The sequence below is a fragment of the Hyperoodon ampullatus genome, assembly GCF_949752795.1.
Source record: "Hyperoodon ampullatus genome assembly, chromosome: 7".
NCBI lineage: Eukaryota > Metazoa > Chordata > Mammalia > Artiodactyla > Ziphiidae > Hyperoodon > Hyperoodon ampullatus.
In genome coordinates this window covers 33,066,709-33,087,665 of record NC_136920.1, presented here as the reverse complement: position 1 = coordinate 33,087,665, position 20,957 = coordinate 33,066,709, and the positions used below count along the sequence as shown (strand labels likewise).

General features: G+C 33.9%; 1 protein-coding gene across 2 annotated transcripts in view; it reads left to right on the top strand.

The window, feature by feature from the left end:
- METTL15 (methyltransferase 15, mitochondrial 12S rRNA N4-cytidine) overlaps positions 1 to 20,957 on the top strand; it is a gene marked incomplete at both ends in the record, with an annotated part of 193,899 nt that overhangs the window by 73,426 nt on the left and 99,516 nt on the right. For both annotated transcript variants that reach the window (XM_079708765.1, XM_079708764.1), the window contains one exon: positions 10,645 to 10,781. In XM_079708765.1, coding sequence (XP_079564891.1) covers positions 10,645 to 10,781 — 137 coding nt within the window. The remainder of the gene's footprint in view (positions 1 to 10,644; positions 10,782 to 20,957) is intronic.

Here is a 20,957-nt window from a genome sequence, read left to right as displayed (position 1 = left end):
CTCATTCTCTTTCTTTTACACCCTGCTGCCTCATTTAGATCTTGTTTTTCAATTCGTGTAATACTTGAAAGTCACATAAGCAGTTTGTTCTAAAAGTATGTAGATATTTTATTGACCTTGCCTCTTCTAATTATCTTGAATTATTTTAAAGATATTTTCTTGATTATTTTTTCTCTTCCTAACTTATGAAACTCTTTGTCACTCCTTAAATTTTACTTTCTAACATCTACTCCACACAAGGATTTAATGGTGGTATAGTGTATCCTGAGTGTGAGTCTGCAACTTGTCCAATCTTCAATCATGTGTTTAAACAAGTTAAGGAATACGGAAGTTCCTACTCACCTGCCCTTATATGTGTGCATACACATAGACACATATACGCACAGTGGATTGGACACCAATACTTACATATATAGCTGTGTTTTGACTTGTATAAAATTAATGTTATTTGGAGGCCAAATAATAGTAAATCTTACCATCATTGGTTTTATTTTAATGGTGATAAGGATTTAATATTAGAATGATGTTGAAACCATCATCAGTAAAATGACTTGTGGCCCCCACCAAAAATTTTTGGGAAGAGCATTTGCTGAACACATTGATGAAAGAGTTCAGTATTGTATTATTTTCACATTATTTTTCCAAATACTTTAAACAATCTATACACTTAATAATTCTTAGAAGAAAATAACTGTCTATCATTCTCAGTAGTTGTGTGGTGTTCCTAGAAAAGTTTGTCCAGAATATGTTATCTGAATTTCTTGATGGTGTTGATTAAAAACTATTTTTCTTATTCAAAAAGATGCAGACAGATTGACATTGCCTGGGCCTGAGACCTTTGTGAAATTAAGCTTATTGAGACCACCCAAGCCATATTATTTTTAGCTGTTTGTGTTAATTCAACCATTGTATCTGAAAACAGATCAAATGGCAGTCCATTGTACAGCGCTGGGACTTATGATTGAAATTTATTCCATGTTACAGGTAAGAGTAAAAGCTACTCATCACCAGGAAGGATGAATACTCTAATTATTTAATATAATCGAAGAATGTACTTTACAAAGAAAAGAAAAAATAAGTTTTCTTATGACAAGTTAAGATTTCTTTTGTGAATAAGAGAGAATTTAAGCTACAAGATGAAATGTCTGCAGAATTTAGGCAGAATGAGTCATCATAGTAACACCAATACTCTTGATAAAATGAGAAAGAAGATAAATCTATTGCAATGCATTGATTGTTTTGTTTGGTATAACTTTTATGTTCTTTTGAGATTTTTTTTCCTTTTACATTAGCTCATGTATTAGTTACAAATAAAACAAAATAAGAGTGTAGCAGACGGATACTCAACAGACCTTGACAAGACAATAATAAATCAAGGGGTTTTGTAGGAAAAATGTTTGTTCAGAATGTTAGCTGACTATGAGGTTGGTGGCCTTCTACGTTCACAGTTATATGTTCTAATTTATTTCAGGTCTCCAAATGCATCAGTGTGACAAATGTCTACCTGTCACAGATTAGACAGAAAACATAAGTAAAGCCTGAGAGAAGTCGCTGATAGCCTTGAGTGATTTAAGCACACAATGGTAGAATAATAGTTTGCCTTAGCAATTATGAGCATTTCCGTGACATTATAAAGCAGACTACTTTCTAGTGATTTTTTTGTCAGAATATCCATTATATCATATCCAAATAACTAGCTCATCTCTCTTAACATTTGTCTCACTGGTTACATCAAAGGAACTCCCCTCTGTTGCCTTTGGTAAACGTATGCCAGGTACACTGTATTTGTGGCACAAATTTCCAAAGGCCGCATAGTATAATTTGGATATATAATGAAAATAATTTATCTTACTCTTTTTACATGTATCAATGTTTTTGATTAGGATAAGCTTTTAAATACAATTAAAACTTAATGTTTTTAAGCATTTTCAGAACCAGACTTCTTGCTCCCTCTATGGATTATTGCTATTATAATCGGGCCTATTACATTTGTATGTTTTTTTTTTTTATTCTCTTCAAAATCTCTGTTCAGCCATGTCCCTCACTTCACTGTTTCAAGTTTACTACAAAGAGTTCTTCTATTCCTGAAATTCTTAAGCCTCTTTGTTCTTTCTATCAAGCTGCCTGTATCTTCACATGCTTTTAGTTTTCTGTCTTCTGGAGTAAGAAGTTGTTCCTTGGCCTTTCTAACACTAACTGGGAGGTGGCAGGGCATGGAGAGGCAGTGTGGAAGGGAGGGAAAAGAAATGCTTATTTCTGCCTCTATCTCTAATTGTACCACCCATTCATGTTTTCCAAAGTAAATGGCTCCAACACACTCATCTGTTGTAAAGTAGAGTTATTTTACCTAACGTACAGGCTGTGGTAAGAATTAAACTAGATCAAGTTTTTAAAGTGTGTGGCATAGTTAGCACTGGCACGTAATTGCATAATAAATGGTGTCTATTATCCTTTTAGTTACCTAGATAGCATGCTTTGTGATCATTAAAACAATTTTTCTTACTTCTCCACTCACCACATCTAGTTACTATTTTACCTCTATAAAAAAACAAAGTAATTAGTAGTACAGGTTCAAGAGAGAGAATTGTTTTTGAAATCAGGTTTCATCATTCATTAGCTGTGCCTCAGACAACTTACCTAGCCCTCTCTAAACCTCCCCTTTCTCTTCTGTAATATAGTATTATAATAATAATAGTAACTTGGCTCAGAGTGTGGTTTTGAGAATCACTTTCAATTAACTGTGTATGTGTGTATATTTATGCCTGTATATAAAATGAATGAATAATACCGATAAAATGTTTAGCACCACATTTTGCATAAAATAAGCATGAAATAAACGGGCATACATTTGTTATCACTCTCCATTCCTATTGCCAGTTCAAGCTTTTATGTCCTCTCACCTGGGTGCTCTACACCAGGTCACCACTATATTCTCACACTGTACCATCCATCTAGCACTGTTGGCAGTTAAATTATTATTATTATTTTTAACATCTTTATTGGAGTATAATTGCTTTACAATGGTGTGTTAGTTTCTGCTTTATAACAAAGTGAATCAGTTATACATATACATATGTTCTCATATCTCTTCCCTCTTGCGTCTCCCTCCCTCCCACCCTCCCTATCCCACCCCTCCAGGTGGTCACAAAGCACCGAGCTGATCTCCCTGTGTTATGTGGCTGCTTCCCACTACCTATCTAGTTTATGTTTGGTAGTGTATATATGTCCATGCCACTCTCTCACCTTGTCACAGCTTACCCTTCCCCCTCCCCATATCCATGGGAATAAATTATTTTTTGAATGTTAAAAAAGGAAGTCTTCAAAGCTGTCCAGCGTCTAGCAAATGTGGTGTAAATTACGTACCCTAGCCTTTTAGGACTGCTGCAGTTTGATTTCACACTACCTTTCGGGCATGAGCTCCTAGTTTGTCTATCTTACATTGCTACTACAAGGATTAAGAGAGGGTACATACTGCAAAAATTAAAACAATATCTGGAACATACATGAAAGTTGTTCATTTTTCTGTTTCTCTCTTTTCCCTTTTTATCCTTTCCACCCTCTTCTTTTAATAAATCCTAGATTCCAGTCAAACTTGCTCTCCTTATATCTGACATATCCTTTCCTATGTCTATGCCTTTTTTAAGTTCTAATTCTCCTTGTTTTTATTTATCCAGCAGATATTTATTTGTTATATTCTGTGTGTTATTTATTGTTTGGCACCAGGGACACAAATGTTTAAGGCATCTTTCAGAGGTTATTCTAGAAAGAAAGGACAGTATGTTAGAGATACTCAGGCTTCCAGGCTGAAAACTACATGAGAGCAGGACCCATGTCTATTTCGGCCTGCTATTGTATTTCTAACTCTTGGAATAGAGCTGTGGACATATTAGGATTCTCATAATTGTTTGGGAATAAAATTTGAGAGAGATGGAACAAGGAAAAATGGGAGAGAAGTCATGAGGCAGCTTGGCATGTTTGATTATTGCACATACTTTTGTATGGTTAGAGAATATGTTGTAAAATTCATGTCTGGGAATAGTGAGAGATCATGTTGGAAAGAAATGAGTAGTGAGAGATAATGTTGGAAATAAATAAGGAGGCCAGAATATGAAGAATATTGTCCATTTTGCCTAGAAGTTTGGACTCTATCATGTAGTTTTGGAGAGCCTGTGAGACAGTTTAAGTAGAATTTCACATGCTACAATTTTATTTTAGAAAGGATATCCTGATAACAGTGTAGCGAGAAGAATTAGAAGTGAGATTAGAGGTATGGGTATGAGTTGTCAGGCTACTGCAATAATAAAGCAAAGAAATATGGGGGCCTGAATTGAAAAAGTGAGTAGAAAGATTTAAGATATATTTGTATGGTAAAATCAACTGGACTTGGTAACTAATTTGATTTGGAAAATATGGAGAGTGAGAAGAAAGGGTGAGCTCTGAGTTCTGCCCAACCTTCAAGACCCAGCTGAATTGTAACCTACTTCAATTTCATTCATCTCACTACTGATTAAAATTAATATTTTTTTACTCCTTGTAAAATATTATATACACCTTTCTTATATTGTTGATTTCTTTTTACTAATAATTATTTGTGTGCATGTCTAAATTCTCTCACCAAACTGGAAGGGTCATAACTTATTATCTTGGTATTACCTTCTATGGCCTTATCTATATTGGATGTTCTGTAAATATACAGATTATTAATTAATGCCATGCATTTTAATTTAATTACCTCCTGAAAAAACTCTAGAAAGTTAAGTATATGCCTGAGACATTTCAGTTTTTCAAAATGAAGCTAGTTACAGATAGGTGAAGTTTAACTAAAATTCTTTCAAAAGAACTTTCATTCGAAAAATTCAAAATTAATTGCCAGAAAAGAAAATATTCATAGGAAGAAATTTTAAAGTGAAATAAGGCCATATTGTTTCCAAATTCAGATGAGAACTTACTATTAAAAATCTTGCACAGATTGGAAATGACTAATCAACAGTAGAAAAATGTAACTGGAAGATCTGCCCTCATACTGTTCATGGCCCAAAATGTTTTCCTGTCCAATTTTAACAGTGTTGTCCCAGTGTGAAAATTTCAATGATTAGAGGTCTTGTATTGGGAAAAACAAATCATTTAAATATCTAGTCTATGCAGGGTGATCTTGGGCAAATCCCTTGATTTCTGTAAGTCTCCCCACTTCAGAGAGCAGCCTTAGCTGTCTTAAAGGATATCACATTTGAGAAGTATAAAAGGGACATAGATATAATCTAGAAAGACAGAGTGGTATATAATGACGGAATTAAATTTGGCTTAACTTCTATAGGCCCTTCTAGCTTTAATCACCCATGAGTCTATGATTTTAGGTGTTTTAATTTTTTGTTTTTAATTTCAAGATGAATTTGAAAACTGTAACCTGTCAAGAGGTCAGTCTTCACCAGTAGCTATTACACATAATGGGCAGACATTTTTTTCAGGCCACATATAAAACATAATTGTCTTTAGAATTTAATTCTACAGATTTATCATCATACAGTCTTAAAATTAAAATGGTAGAACAGTGGTTGTTTTTAACTGTGTTGGAGGCTTAAGGTGCAGAATTCCCACTTGTATATATCTTCATATTAAGAAAATGCTTTTCCAAAGAACGATTGTTTTTATTTCAGTGTGATTATATAATTTCAGTGGGGGAGTATTATGAGATGAAGCAGAAGGAGCACAGGGTCTGAGTTTTAATACTAGCTTTGCCCTCAACTAGCTACCAGCTACCTTCTTTGGGCCTTGGTCTCCTCATAAGTAAAATGAGGAGGTGGAATAGTCTGTTATGTCCTTCTGAGCTCTGAAATTCTGTGTCTGTACCATGTCCATATCAGATCCGCAGCTATAGCTCAACTATTCAACTGTGACTCATCATGGTGAAAAGTAAAATCTAATCTTTTCTATGATATTTAGAAGACCATGGGATAAAATGTCATTTATTTGTATTTGATTAAAAGAGCTAACATAAGATAAGAAATGTTCACTTTCTTATTTCAAATGTAAAGGAGACTGATCAGCAAACAAAAACATGGTGCTATAGAGTTATATAATTACAGATCATTATTAATGTTCTGAAAAAGTTCTGCTCATTAATGAATCAATTGCTAATATTAGGAATACATTGACGTTAAATGACTTAAAAGCTAGGCATCTTGTGACTATTTTATGTGATCCTATCATAATGAGTCTTACATCTTGAATTCATATGCACAAATGAGTGTTGCAATCTTTATCATAGTTACATTGGGAGACTGAGCTCTTTTTTCATATCACATCATTAAATATACAGTAAACACCTACTACTGTGCACTGATGCTACCATATTGAATTGGAGGCAGTGTTGGAGAATTGTCGTGATGAATCCTCTGCCTCAAATGCTAGTTTTTATTTTCTTTAAATCACCTTCACTTTGATTTTGATCCCCAGTCTCCCTGTGCTGAGAAGCCATCAATTTCACTTATCCCCCAGACCCCACACACCATCCAGAGCTATGCAGAGACCTTGCACCTTCTTACTCACCTCATGTCACATTTAATTTCCCCTAAGATGCCTTTTGTTTCAACCTTTGTAGACCCTCTGGGACCAAAGGTTCTGCTTCTTCTGTGCCATAGAGAGGCATGGAAATCTCTGGTAACATTGGGAACCCTGTGATTGAGGGTCCTTCCCCTTCAGTCCATCATCTAGCCAGCTGCTCTGAGATTTTACCACCTGTCAGTCACTTTATTGGTCCTGCGCCTTTCTGGAATTTGTTCATCTTTTCCGTCTCTCCTACTCAATTTCAAAGAAGTCTCTCATCTCTTTTCCTTAAAGATACCACCTACCCAGGGTAACTAGCATTCTCTCTTTCTGAACTGTGTTGTTGTTTCTAACTAAAAGATACAAAAGTGGTTGTTGGGCTTCCCTGGTGGTACAGTGGTTGAGAGTCCGCCTGCCGATTCAGGGGACACGGGTTCGTGCCCCGGTCCGGTAAGATCCCACATGCCGCGGAGCGGCTGGGCCCGTGAGCCATGGCCGCTGAGCCTGCGCGTCCGGAGCCTGTGCTCCGCAACGGGAGAGGCCACAACAGTGAGAGGCCCGCGTACCGCAAAAACAAACAAACAAACTAAAAAACCCGAACAAAAGTGGTTGTCTTCAAATGATAGGAAAGATAGAAAGTTTTTTCTTTCTTCCATGCAAATATCCTCAAAGAACATACATTCTAAAGCTCTAGATACCTAGGCATCTTCTTGAAACAGGAGAAGAGGAACACAGAGAGAGGAAGAGGGAGAAAGAGAGAGAGATAAAGATACAGAAAGATGGCTTTTCAAGAGCCTTAATTCCAGTGGGAATGGGTCATCTATAAAACACTAAGCTTTTGTTGTATAATTTTTGTAAAGCCATCTCTGCCATGATTCTTTCTTAACCATCCCCTTATTTTTTTTCTTATTTATTGTTTCACTTCCTCCCTCCCTTCTTCTCTTTATTTTTTTTCAGAAAAATCACAGAATTCAGAGTTGGTGAGACCTTGTTTAGAATTCTCTTTCCCTCACTTACTATTAATATGATCTTAAGTCACATTATCTTTCTGAACCTGAAAGATATGCATAATTTGCATAATCATATGCAAATTTTTACAATCCCCATTGTAAAAATGGGGATAATGCCACTTTTCCATACTCTGTTACAGAGTATTTGTTAGACCAAGTAGGAAAACATTAATGCTTGGAAAGTCATAAAGCGGTGTGCAGATATAGACTCTGTTGACTTAATGCAGAGTCAGTGGGAGAAAGAACACGGGTTTTAGAGCCAGGTACACCTGTATTCAATTCTTACATTTGCCATTTACTAGCTTAGTGTAATTTTAGTTTCTGTGTATGTAAAATTTACTAACACCTACTTCATTGTTTTAAGGAAGAAATAAGATAACCTTTATAAATATCTGAGGTAAACAAGGGTACATTTTATCCACATTTCTTAGATGAAGCAGTTGAATCTCAGAGAGTTAAAATGATTTGGCCAGGGTTATAAAGGTGATGAGTGAAATTACCAGAAAAAACTCTTGGTGGTATATGGGTTCGGATTTTTAGATAAATTATATCAGGTAATTTCAAGGAAAGAATTCCATATATGTTTGGAGCATAAGATAAACATTTGCATATATACATAGTTGTGATTCATAAAAGGATTATTTTGAAACATTCAGTTATGTTGTTCTTATGCATTTGTTAAGCAAAAAATCATCCAGTCGCCTTATTTTATTATCAAGTTGTACAAATTTAAAAAATGTGGTCTTATGTCAAGTTAGAGACCCAGGAGAATGGAAAAACTAATTGGCTCCCTTTTCAATTGTAGTGCTGGGTGACTCATAAGGCCTAGAAGTCACTTACTATATTTGATGGACAGTGTACATTAGAATTTTAAAAATGGAAGTCGATGGCTCCTATCACCTATTAACCCAGGACATATTGTGGGGTTCAGTTCTAGTTTCATAAATCCCATTTGTCTCCCACTTTTTGCTTTGTTTTACACTTGACTGGTAATAATAGATTATTTTTTTCCTATGGAAACTTCCTTGATTGTCAGTACATCTCCAAGGGCATAATCATGATATATTAAAAAAATAATCATGTAGATTATAATCATTTCACATTTTCCAAAATATTTTTAATCATAAGGATTTTTTTTTTTTTAAATATTGATTGGGACTTTCCTGGCTTGGGATAAGGTAATCACTTGCAAATTATTTTATTTGATATATTCTCAGTTTAAATCCAGGGCTATATAAGACTTGATATCGGGGCATAACAAGAAAGTGGTATATACTTTTGCCTGGAAAAGTTCTTTGTTTAAGTCATGGTAAACCTCTAGCAATTTTAAAACTGAGGCGAGCTATGGTGAGCTATGGTAGAAGACTTTTACCCTCATAGATGCATAAAATAAGTATACAGACTGAGGAAATTATTCAATCTTGAGATTAAATATGTACTCCTAACAGCCATACCAATAATAAGACTTTAAGTGTTGTTTTAAAGTTACTGTTTAAAAAGGTGAAAAATATATGTAGCCATACCTTTTGTGCTGACAGTGATAGAAGTACAAGGTTAAGTTATACTAAAAAATTTATGTTAAGAAGCAGTGCTTGTACCTTTTTTTTTAACCGCATTTACATCTTATATTTTACATCCGTCCTCTTCTCAATTTTGATCAGAAGATTTCCTCCGTATTATTCTTTGAATAGTAGGCTAACTTTTCTGAGGGCATGATTAGAGGACAGGACTCAGCATGGTAGCTTATAGCCAAAAAAAAAAAAAATCAGAGCATAATTGTGCCTTGTCTCTGACCACTCTCCCTGAAATAAGGTGTAACATTCAGGGCAGGGAAATGTTCAAATCCATTACAGGAATTTCCTTTGTGCAATGTACACATGAACTTTTAAAAAGTTATATGTTTAAATATTTTTAACAGTCTGACTTACAGTGTATGTTATTTGTCACAGTATTCAGTATTATTGGAATAACTGTTTTTATTTTCATCATACCAGTGAGGTTTATTCAGAGAGCACATTAAACTAAGAGTGTAACTTTGAGAGGATATGCTGAGTGTCTTGACTTTCAAACCAACTACAATCAACTACCTTGTTTACATTTATGTTTCTTATGGTCCAGGTCTAGTTTCTTGCCCAACTGCCAGCTGACTTTTTTTTTTTTTTTTTTAGGTGGGCCAGCATTGTTTTCTTAAGTGTGGCCAAATAAAATAGCTAAGAAATAGATTCAGATCCAATTAACTTCATTATGTATCTTCAGTGATCCAAGCATTTAAACATATGTACTCCCATACCTTGTATCCTGTTATCCTGGCAAATCTTTTACTACCAAAAGTGTTTTGGTTTAGATGAGAAATTATATGTCACCTTACCAATTAGGCAGGTATTGGGGTATCTTCTTCTAGACCTTCTTTTTCTTTTTAAACTCTGGAGAAATCTAAAAACCCTGGAATTTTAAATGACTTTTCCAAAGCTATGTAGCTACTTGGTGGCAAGGCTATAATTTATCCCAGGTGTTTTGACTTAAGCTCTGGGCTTTTTCAGGTCTGATTTGTTAATTACATATTTGTCCTTTGACTACTGTTAGGTATAATCTCTTTCTCTTTCTCTCTCTCTCTCTCTCTCTCTCTCTCTGTATTCTTGAATATTTTTTATGTTTAATATAAAGCATTTAGAGAACTTGAGATAAAGTGAGCCACACCAATTGTAAGCTGTCTCCAAATGATGAGAAATTGTTGGAAATATCATTTTTAGTCAGGTGCTTGACAGCAGTGAAAAGCTAGCAGCACAACACTGTGGCTAGTTTGAACTTATGGAGGGAAATGCAAATTTGCCTTGAATTGGCCAGCATGTGACAAAGATTATCATTTTGCTGTTACTCTGACAAATTCTTTTGGACTGATCACTCATAACTGATCCAGACCTCATGTATAACAAATTGAACTCTAGGCAAAAAAAAAAAAAAAAAAAAAGTAATTTGTTTTTCTATTTGCTATCAGCTCTGAAAAGCATTATGTGTGTCTAGAAATAAGGTAGCTGGCAAGAATAAATTTTGTTCATGCTAAGTGGTAATTTTCTTTTTCTGTGTTGGCTAGTTTTTTCTAGATATGACATTTGGTTCAGGAGGACACACAAGAGCCATTCTACAGAAGGAGTCAGATATTACTCTGTATGCCTTAGACAGAGACCCAACAGCTTATGCAATAGCTGAACAGCTTTCAGAATTGTACCCGTAAGTAATACACTTGTATAGTTATTTAATTTTGTTGCTAAGTTTTATGGAGCTTAGTTTACCATCTTGGAATTTTTTCTCCCTTGTATGATACTATATGTCACTCCGCTAAGTATTTCCTCCCTTCTTATCCAAAAAGAATTGATGTAAATGATATTTTTAGAATCACTTAAAATAATGATATTACTGCATTTATCCTTTGTAAGTATAAACACAAAAACTTATTTTTGGCTAAAATTTGAAAATGTGTTGAAATCCATCCATGAATAGTATTTTGACAAATAACCCATACTTTAAAAACATTTTTTAAGTACTTTATGAGTTACAGTTTCTAAGAATTTAGTGGAGTAAATAAATAATATGTAAAAATTCTGTAGAATTCTGTAGAACTCATGAAACAATAATGCAATTGCTTTCTTTGAAATCTTTCTGAAATTCATAAGTAAATGTAGAGCACTCTATCCATTTATCAGAATTAGTGAGCATTTACTAGAGAACTTTTAAAAAATATAAAGTTATTGTCTTCATGAGTTGTTAAAGCATCTTCCTTTAGAGAAAAAATTTTGAATTACTGAGTTATGTCCATATGCTATGTTGTTTAGAAGACACCAGCCTGAAAAAGAAAAATATCTTGGAATTAAGATGGCTATCTCCAAATATGCAAAAGGCTATTTTCTGTAATGGGGAATTGTTCTACTGTGTGAAGCTCCAGAGACTGAAATCAACAAAATAGATGAGAATTTTAGAGGTAAAGTTTGACTTGACATAAACTAGAGTTTTTACTAGTTGTAGCTATCCAACAAAGAGAAGGTCTCTTTGGTGAAGTAGCAAAAGTATGACCATAGAAAAGTTTGATCACAGACTAGAGGTAGAAAGTTGGATTACTAACCTAGAATAGTCTTTTTCAACCTCTCTCAGGTCCCAGACTCTTTGCAAATCCATCAATGTGATTAACTCTCCCAATAAAAGTGTAAATAAATATACCTAGATTTTTGTTCGCAAGATCACAGTGTTTATGAAGTCCCTGGAAACCCATTTGACCCCAGCTTCTTTATTTCTAAGAAAAATATAAGGATGTGGTTTAGTAGCATAGTAGTTTTTTTTTTTGTTGTTGTTGTTGTTTTCATCTTTCTGTCATTTTAAGCAACGTAACTTAGATGCACCTTCTTTAAGAAGGTCTTGTACTAGGGCATTCATATTTGTGAAACTTCTTAGGAGTTCACTTGATTATGACCTGAACATTTATAGAATGAGTATAGGTCTCCATTATATTTCACTATCATAGACAACCTGAATTTTCTTAGATATTATTGTTTCTAAAGGAAGTGATTCCCAAGGTCTCTTATTCTTCCAAACACCCTAGTTTCTTAAATGGAACTTAAAATTATCAATTTTATCAGGTGTAATTTTTTACTTAACAGGAATCTTGAGGCTCTGTATTCTCTTCAGTTTACAGATGTGGAAACTATTAGCTACACATACTAAATGGTTTGCTAAAAGGTATACATGTCTTAATAGAGATAGGATGTATTTCACCCATCACCCAATAATCTCATTTTATTAAAGTATATCTTGTCTCAAATCTTACTGAGATATTTTTAGTTCATCGACAAAATAATTCCTTTGCCTAACCTAATAAATTAATTAAAGAACAATAAGATAAATCAGAATAAAGCAGGAAGAGGTAATTAATACAGATAAAAGCTGGAATCAAAGAAACTGAAAAGCAAAAAACCAAAATACCAAAAAAAAAAAAGGGAGAAAGAAATCCCAATAGATTATTCTTTGCATTCTTTGAAAGTAGCAAAATCCATTTTCACCCTGATTGTTAAAGGAAAGAGAGAGCGAAAATATATGCTTAAGTTTGAGAGAGAAGACCAACCATAGACACAAGGTAAATTATAAGATGATACTACTGTAATTCTGTGGCAACATATGAAACCTAGATAAATAAATGATGTCCTAGCAAAATATAAATTATTAAAATTGACTCAATAATTATAAAACTTTAATAGGTTATTACCATAAAAGAGATTAGAAAGGTAAGTAAAGTACATAGAAAAATGCACAGTGATCAGATTTGCAATTGTTATCTAGCCCTTATAAAGAATAGAAAAGGGACTTCCCTGGTGGTGCAGTGCTTAAGAATCTGCCTGCTAATGCAGGGGACATGAGTTCGATCCCTGGTCTGGGAAGATCCCACATGCTGCGGAGCAACTAAACCCATGTGCCACAACTACTGAGCCTGCGCTCTAGAGCCTGTGAGCCACAACTACTGAGCTGGCATGCCACAACTACTGAAGCCCACGTGCCTAGAGCCTGTGCTCTGCCACCACACTGAAAAGCCTGCACACCATCATGAAGAGTAGCCCCCACTTGCCGCAACTAGAGAAAGCCCGCACACAAAGCAAAGAAGCAAAGAAGACCCAACGCAGCCAAAAATAAATAAATAAATTTAAAAAATAAAAGGAAAAACGTTCTTTTTATGCTAGTCCTGACCGTGGTAAATAAAGAAAGCTCTTAAAATTCATTTTATATTGAATCCAGCATTAATACCTAATTCTGCTAGAGATAGCATAAAAGGAAAAAGAGAAAATGTCCAACCTCACTAAAGTATATAAATGCAGAATTCAAAATGCAATAGCAGCATATCTAATTCACCCTTCATTTAGTTAAAAGAATAATACCTATGGCCTAATAGGGTTTAAATCAAGAATACAAGGATGGCTCCATATCAGATAGTCAATTAATGATAGGTTGATAAGCATCACAATGATCAGCTAGCTGTTCTTATTAAAATCTGTAAGTTAAATGGAAATATAAGTCAACTACTTAAACGTAAAATATCCTATTAACCAAGGACAAATAGCAGTTATTTTCCCAAAAGGTGAAATACTATAACAATCTAGTCAAAAATCAGGTTGTAAATATGGATTAACTTCTATATATATTTTAATCAGTATTTTTGGAAGGTCTGGCAGATGTAATTAAAAAACTAAAGAGAGGTTAAAATAGTCTTTTTTTTAAAATAATGATTTGACTGAACACTTAAAAACCCAAAAGGACTTGTAAAATTAATAAGATGATACAAAATGGTTAGATAAAAATTTAAAAATCTACTCAAGTAGTAAATACCTAGAAAGGGAAATGGGAAAAAAATATTCCATTCTTAAAAGCACCTAAAACTTTATAAAATATTTAGTTATAAATTTAGCAAGAAAGACACATTTCCAAATAAAAATAAACCTGTATAATTCTATTGAAGGACATAAAAGATCTGAACAAAAGAGAAAGCATATGTGATTGGGGGTAAAACAAATTACTATTATAAAAGAAGGCCATTTCTCCCCAAATTCGTATATGTATTTATTGTAATTCCAGGAAGTATATTAATTGATTTCACCTTAACTTATGTGTGTTTTTTTTAACTTAGGTAATATAATCTTGAGTAGATATGGGGGGGGAAGAGTGACAAGGTCTTTTGGGAAAAAGAAAAAATTGAGAGGAAACTTGCCTTACCAGATGTCAGATCACACTATAAAGTCACTGTAGTGAAATCAATATTATACTGGCATAAGAATAGGCAAGTAGGTTAGTGGAGCAGAGAATCCAGATATAGATTGTACTACATAAAAGAATTTAACAGAAGATAAAGGTGTTTTAATTCATTGAGAAAATAGTGCATTATTAAATAAATGGTGTTGGTACAATGCCTATCAAACTTGAAGAAAATAAAATGGACCCCTATTTTAAATCAGATTCAGAAGTAATTTCCAGATAGAGTAAAAATGTACGAAAAAATTGAAAATAAAAGTCCTATTAGAAAATTGAGGAGATTATATATACAATCTAAAGGTAAGAAACTGTCTTAGTTGAGACTCAAAATCATGAATCTATAAAAATAAATAATAGAAATATCTATTTATATAAAAAATTTAAAAATATATGGCAAAAATCATATGGTAAAATTTCCAAACAGTTAACTTAGAGAAGATATATTAGTAATATGGAGGATAGGAAAAGGATTGATATTATAGAAGAGGAAAAATATATTTTTTCTAAGTTCTCAACTGGGATCCCTGTAACAAAAGGCAGATTAGTAAGAGAAAAGCATATAAATTTAAGTTTTACATGACTCATGAGACTTCATAAGGAAATGAAGACCCAAAGATGCAGTAAAACTGGAGCATTTTTATATTAGATTTGATGAAGAGTGGAAAGTTACAGAAAAATATGATAGGACAAAGGGTATGAGCTAAGGATAGTAATGTGGGCAAAATTTAGCAAGTCCCATTTATTTAGATTCCTCTCGTCCCTTCATTTTCAGAGATAAGGAAGCTTTTTTGGGTTTAGGCAGGCATCTCTCACATGAAGAGCTTATGACCTACATGTGCCATTTCTCAAATTCCTTCAGTTTAAAGATAGTCACTATGCCAAGTTGCCATATTTTGAGGTAGCTTTTCCTGAACCCCATCAATATTTATCATATAGGAAGAGTTCTCTCAAACTTAATAAGACAACAAATTCCAATTTGAAAAGTGGGTAAAGGATAGAAGGGTGAATCATAGAAGATCAATGTGTGAAAAGACGCTCCACGTAAGTAGCAGTGAGGAGGAAAATGAAATTAAAATAATAATGGTATAATACTTTTTACTTATCAAACTGGGAAGACGTAACAATTTTGAAAGTGAGCACATGGGGGAAATGATACTTAATTTTCATGGATATCTTTTAATGTTACAAAAATTGTATATGCATTGTTTGTATATACAATCATGGAGAACTTGAGAAAGAAGGAATTAATGGTGGGGGGGGAGTATGGAGAAAGGGAAAACAATGGTTAAAAGAAACAATCCTAGAGATTATATGACGCATCTCCACATATCTATGTAAAGTAGAAAAAGCCAAGTAATGCTATATATTATTTATAAATATCTACACGTATAGTTATGGTATAAAACTACACATGACAAAGATAAACACAAATTCGGGCTACGGATTATTTCTGGGGATAATGGATAAATGGATGGGTGGTTTGTTGGAAGGATTGACAAATTAGATAAATTCATTATCTTCTTAAAAATACATATGGGGCTTCCCTGGTGGCGCAGTGGTTGAGAGTCCGCCTGTCGATGCAGGGGACACGGGTTTGTGCCCTGGTCCGGGAAGATCCCACATGCCGTGGAGCGGCTAGGCCCGTGAGCCATGGCCGCTGAGCCTGCGCGTCCGGAGCCTGTGCTCTGCAACGGGAGAGGCCACAACAGTGAGAGGCCCGCATACCGCAAAACAAACAAACAAACAAACAAAAAGAAAACATATGTAATCCTGTAATTGATATCTAGGATTACATATGTATTTTTAAGAAAATCAATAACATTGTTCATTATTTGTCTTTGTTTTTTATTTTGAAACTGTTTTTCATTGCATAGTAAAGTTGAACAGGTGATTCAGTAATAAAAAAATACATATGTAATTACAACTTGCAGTAAAGTGTGCAAAAAGGAAACATTTTGTCATTTCAACGTTTACATCTTTTGAGAAAATACAGTAATTTCTTTTATTTATTTATTTATTTTGTTGTTGTCAAAGAGTAGCCTATGCTTCTCCTGAAAAATCCCATGTTCTTCACTCTGTCAAAACTAAGTCAAAAATAGAAACTAACATTTTCACAGAAAACTAAGCAATTCATGGGAGAGCTGAATTTTAGGCTAACCCATTTTAGCTCTTTCAGAAAAGATGACATGTCAGGTCACCTGTTGTTTGAAAACTGAAACTTTTCCCTGTTGCCTCTGAAGACTGTACAAGAGGAAACACATTAAAATTGGAGCAGTGGGGTGTTGGCTGACTTTTACCACAGTGGAAGATGGATATTGGAAGACAATTTTTTTAAACAATTTTTTGTTTTCTGAATTTAGGGATAATATGTGCTCCATACACTGAGTTTAGAGAATATAGACGTGTATAAAGAAAAAGTAAAAGTTATAATTGATTCCATCATTTGACTGTAGGTAAAGCAGATTATAAAAATATAATAAGCTGTTACTTTCAACAGTTTATAAAAGTAGATATTCTCATTGGGGTAAACTTATAATATACAGAAAAGTATATAGAAGAAAATGAAACTCACTTATCATTCCACCACCTTAATCAGTAGTAATGATTTTGTGTATTTCATTCCATCTTTTTTTTTTAACATCTTTATTGGAGTATAATTGCCCTACAATGGTGTGTTAGTTTCTGCTTTATAACAAAGTGAATCGGCCATACATATACATATATCCCCATACCTCCTCCCTCTTGCGTCTCCCTCCCACCCTCCCTATCCCACCCCTCTAGGTGGTCACAAAGCAACGAGCTGATCTCCCTGTGCTATGTGGCTGCTTCCCACTAGCTATTTTACATTTGGTAGTGTCTATATGTCCATGCCACTCTCTCACTTTGACCCAATTTACCCTTCTCCCTCCCCATGTCCTCAAGTCCATTCTCTACATCTGCATGTTTATTCCTGTCCTGCCCCTAGGTTCTTCAGAACCATTTTTTTTTTTAGATTCCATATATATGTGTTAGCATACGGTATTTGTTTTTCTCTGTCTGACTTACTTCACTCTGTATGACAGTCTCTAGGTCCATCCACCTCACTACAAATAACTCAATTTCGTTTCTTTTTATGGCTGAGTAATATTCCATTATATATATGTGCCATATCTTCTTTATCCATTCATCTGTTCATGGACACTTAGGTTGCTTCCATGTCCTGGCTATTGTAAATAGTGCTGCAGTGACCATTGTGGTACATGACTCTTTTTGAATTATGGTTTTCTCAGGGTATATGCCTAGTAGTGGGATTGCTGGGTCATATGGTAGTTCTATTTTTAGTTTTTTTAGGAACCTCCATACTGTTCTCTATAGTGGCTGTATCAATTTGCATTCCCACCAACAGTGCAAGAGGGTTCCCCATTCCATCTTTTTAATTGCCAATATTTCATTATATTGTATGTCCTATTTCTTGTTTGAACTTTTTGGATATTTTCACTTTTTTATACTTCTAAAATGTTGGAATATCTTGGCCAAGTTTAGAAACCATTTTGATCAATTGTATTAAATACATACTAATTTAGAAAGAATTGATGTCTTGATATATTTTTATTGATGATGGTATATTTTTCCATTGATTACAGTATTTATGTTTCTGACTAATATTTTTTCTTAATTAAAATGATAAAGTACAGAAAAGTGCTGAGAAGAAAATTAAAATTATTCATAGCCCACCACCACCAAAATTAACAGTTTGGTGTACTTCCTTCTAATCTTTTTGGTTATATATATATATGTATATATATACACTCATACATACACACATATATAGTTTACAAAATATGATTCTATTTGTACATTATCAGCACATTCTTATTTCATTAAATTACCTTAAAGAATAGTTTTATTGGTTGCAGAATATTTCCTTTATGTAATTATAACTTAATTTATTAGAATTCTAATTCTAATATAGTCTTATCCTTATCCATATTACTGCTGTTTTAAGTCTTTCTATGCTGTGTTATTTTAGATGTACTTCCTATAAACAACAAATACCAGATGTATTTACTTTGTGTAAACAAATCTGTTTTTTGTAAAGGGTAATTAAATCAGGATATGCTTACTCTTTCTATGTCATCTTGTCTTTTTTTTTTTTTTTTTTTTTTTGCGGTATGTGGGCCTCTCACTGTTGTGGCCTTTCCCGTTGGGAAGAACAGGCTCCGGACGCACAGGCTCAGCGGCCATGGCTCACGGGCCCAGCCGCTCCGCGGCATGTAGGATCTTCCCAGACCGGGGCACGAACCTGTGTCTCCTGCATCGACAGGCAGACTCTCAACCACTGCGCCACCAGGGAAGCCCTGTCATCTTGTTTTATATTTTCTATTTTTGTGTTTTATTGAAATTATCTTTGGCATTTAAATTTTCTTTTGTCCATTATCCACATATACATATTTGTTTTTGCCTTTTCTCTAGCAAGTTTGATGACATTTAAAAAGTTTTTTTAATTTACTACTGGCTGATGTTAGTATTTTTTAAGATTAAAAGTACTTAAATATTTTTTACTGTTAACTATGCAGAAAGAAATATTTTTTGATTAACCATCCCATGTAAAGTGAGAACTTATTTCCTGAATTTTTATTTCCCTCTCTTTTCCCACTTCTTGGGTTTTAAAATATGATTTTGGCTTTTAGACATTAATATCTACTATTATGAAAATTATTAGTTAACATTTGCATTGTTTGGCAGTAATATCTAAAGTAATCTTACTTAAATTGATTTAATTCATTTCAATGCACCCCACTAGCCTTTTTATAACACTGTAAGTCTCCTTTCAAGTTCTTTATGTAGGCTTATTTCTCCACCAATTGATTACATCTTAGTTTTTTTAGAAATATGCAAAAGGGAAACATCTATGTCTTTGTCTACCCAACAGTGTGTTTCTAATGCTTTCTTACATGGGCAACAGTTGATTTTGGATGGCACTTTGGGAATTGTATAGATGTTACTCTTTTTTTTCTGACATGTAGTATTGTGGAGAAGTCTGAGGTCAACCCAGTTTATTTTTTCCTTTCCCAGGTAATCTCTTTCTCACTCCTTCCTCCCACTATTAGGCTGGATGCTTACTAGATATATTTCTTTGAAGATTTTTGACATTCATAAATTTCACCAAGAAATATTACTAACTAATCTCTTTTTTTAAATCAATTTTCTATGTACTCTGTGAGTAATTTTGGCTTATGGATCAGGTCTTTTCTCTACAAAGGAGTTTTTGTGTTAGTTACCCCCTACTCTTTTCTCGGTTTTTTTAACCTATGAGCACTTATGATTTGTTGGTTGGAGTGTTATCTGTCCCACATGTCTTTTATTTCCTTTCTTAGTGTTTTCTGCTACTTTTACTTTGCCTCAGTATTATAGGAAATCTCTTCAGACTTATTCCATGTGTTACAGATTTGGTTTTCTACAGTGTCAATTATGGTTTTACTGCCTCTTGTTCAAGTTTTAATTCAGCTATTGGAAATTTTCTTTTCTTGTAGTCTTACTTAATTTTGTTGACATGTTATTTTCTGCCAATTCCTTTTTATTTCCTCTTGTCTTATAATCTCATTTTAATGCTTTATTTCATAGTCAGCAGACCTTTCTTGAAATTTATGGAATCCAAAGTATATACATTCTAACCTTTTTTTGTATATATAATAAATCCTTTCCAAAAGTATGTTTTTGTTCTGTATCTTGAGTACAGAATTCTTCTTTTCTCTTCCAGGATCTTTTCATAGGCCCTGTCTTTGTTGTATATTTATGTGTGTAGATTCTCCTTTGACCTGCTAACTGTTCAGTCATGTGGGGCTGGAATCTTTACCTCAGATATGAAGCTAGAAAATTATTTGAAATATATAGTCCCTTACTGCAAAAATTTTAGCATTGGGGACTCCTTTTCTAGGATGGTTCTACTTTCTTACTGGAGGATGCAGTTCATTAAAGCTACTGCTCCCATAATGTTTTACTTCTGTGGTTCTTCCAGAAGAACCACAGAAGTGGTTCTTTCCCATACTAGAGAGATTCTGCATATCCAGGGCACGTTTTGACAGCACTTATCCATTTCTGCCCATGGTGTTACTGCATTATATGAATTACAATCCCTAAATAGATGTAATGATAAAGATACTGGTGGCTGGATATGAAGAGATGGTGGTGTAAAATAGCCCCAGCATCCTCAGAGTATTCCTGTCTACACACTTTAAGTGTCTCTTGTGTCTGAGGTGCTCTCGTGTTTCTGAGCCAAGGGGTGTGAATGAAACATTCTTAACCTTTTAACTAACTGACTCTACTGCTTTTAATCAGGGTATAATCTTACCTTTCATAAGAAGAGATATTTTTCTTATATTCTGACATCCTTGAGGAACATTAAGTTAATAATACTATTTGAACTTCCATTGTTTTGTTTGTTTTCAGAAAAAATAAGTATCAATAGCTGGCCTCCATCTTTTCTCTTAAAGTTTGTTCCATGGTCATTAACTTAGGAAGTTATAAATATGTTTACCTATATGATATGATCTATTCTAAATTACACATATGATCTATTTCAAGTCGTGCCGTCTGTTCTCTAGTACTTGAATTTTACCATTTACCTTTTCAGGCACCATT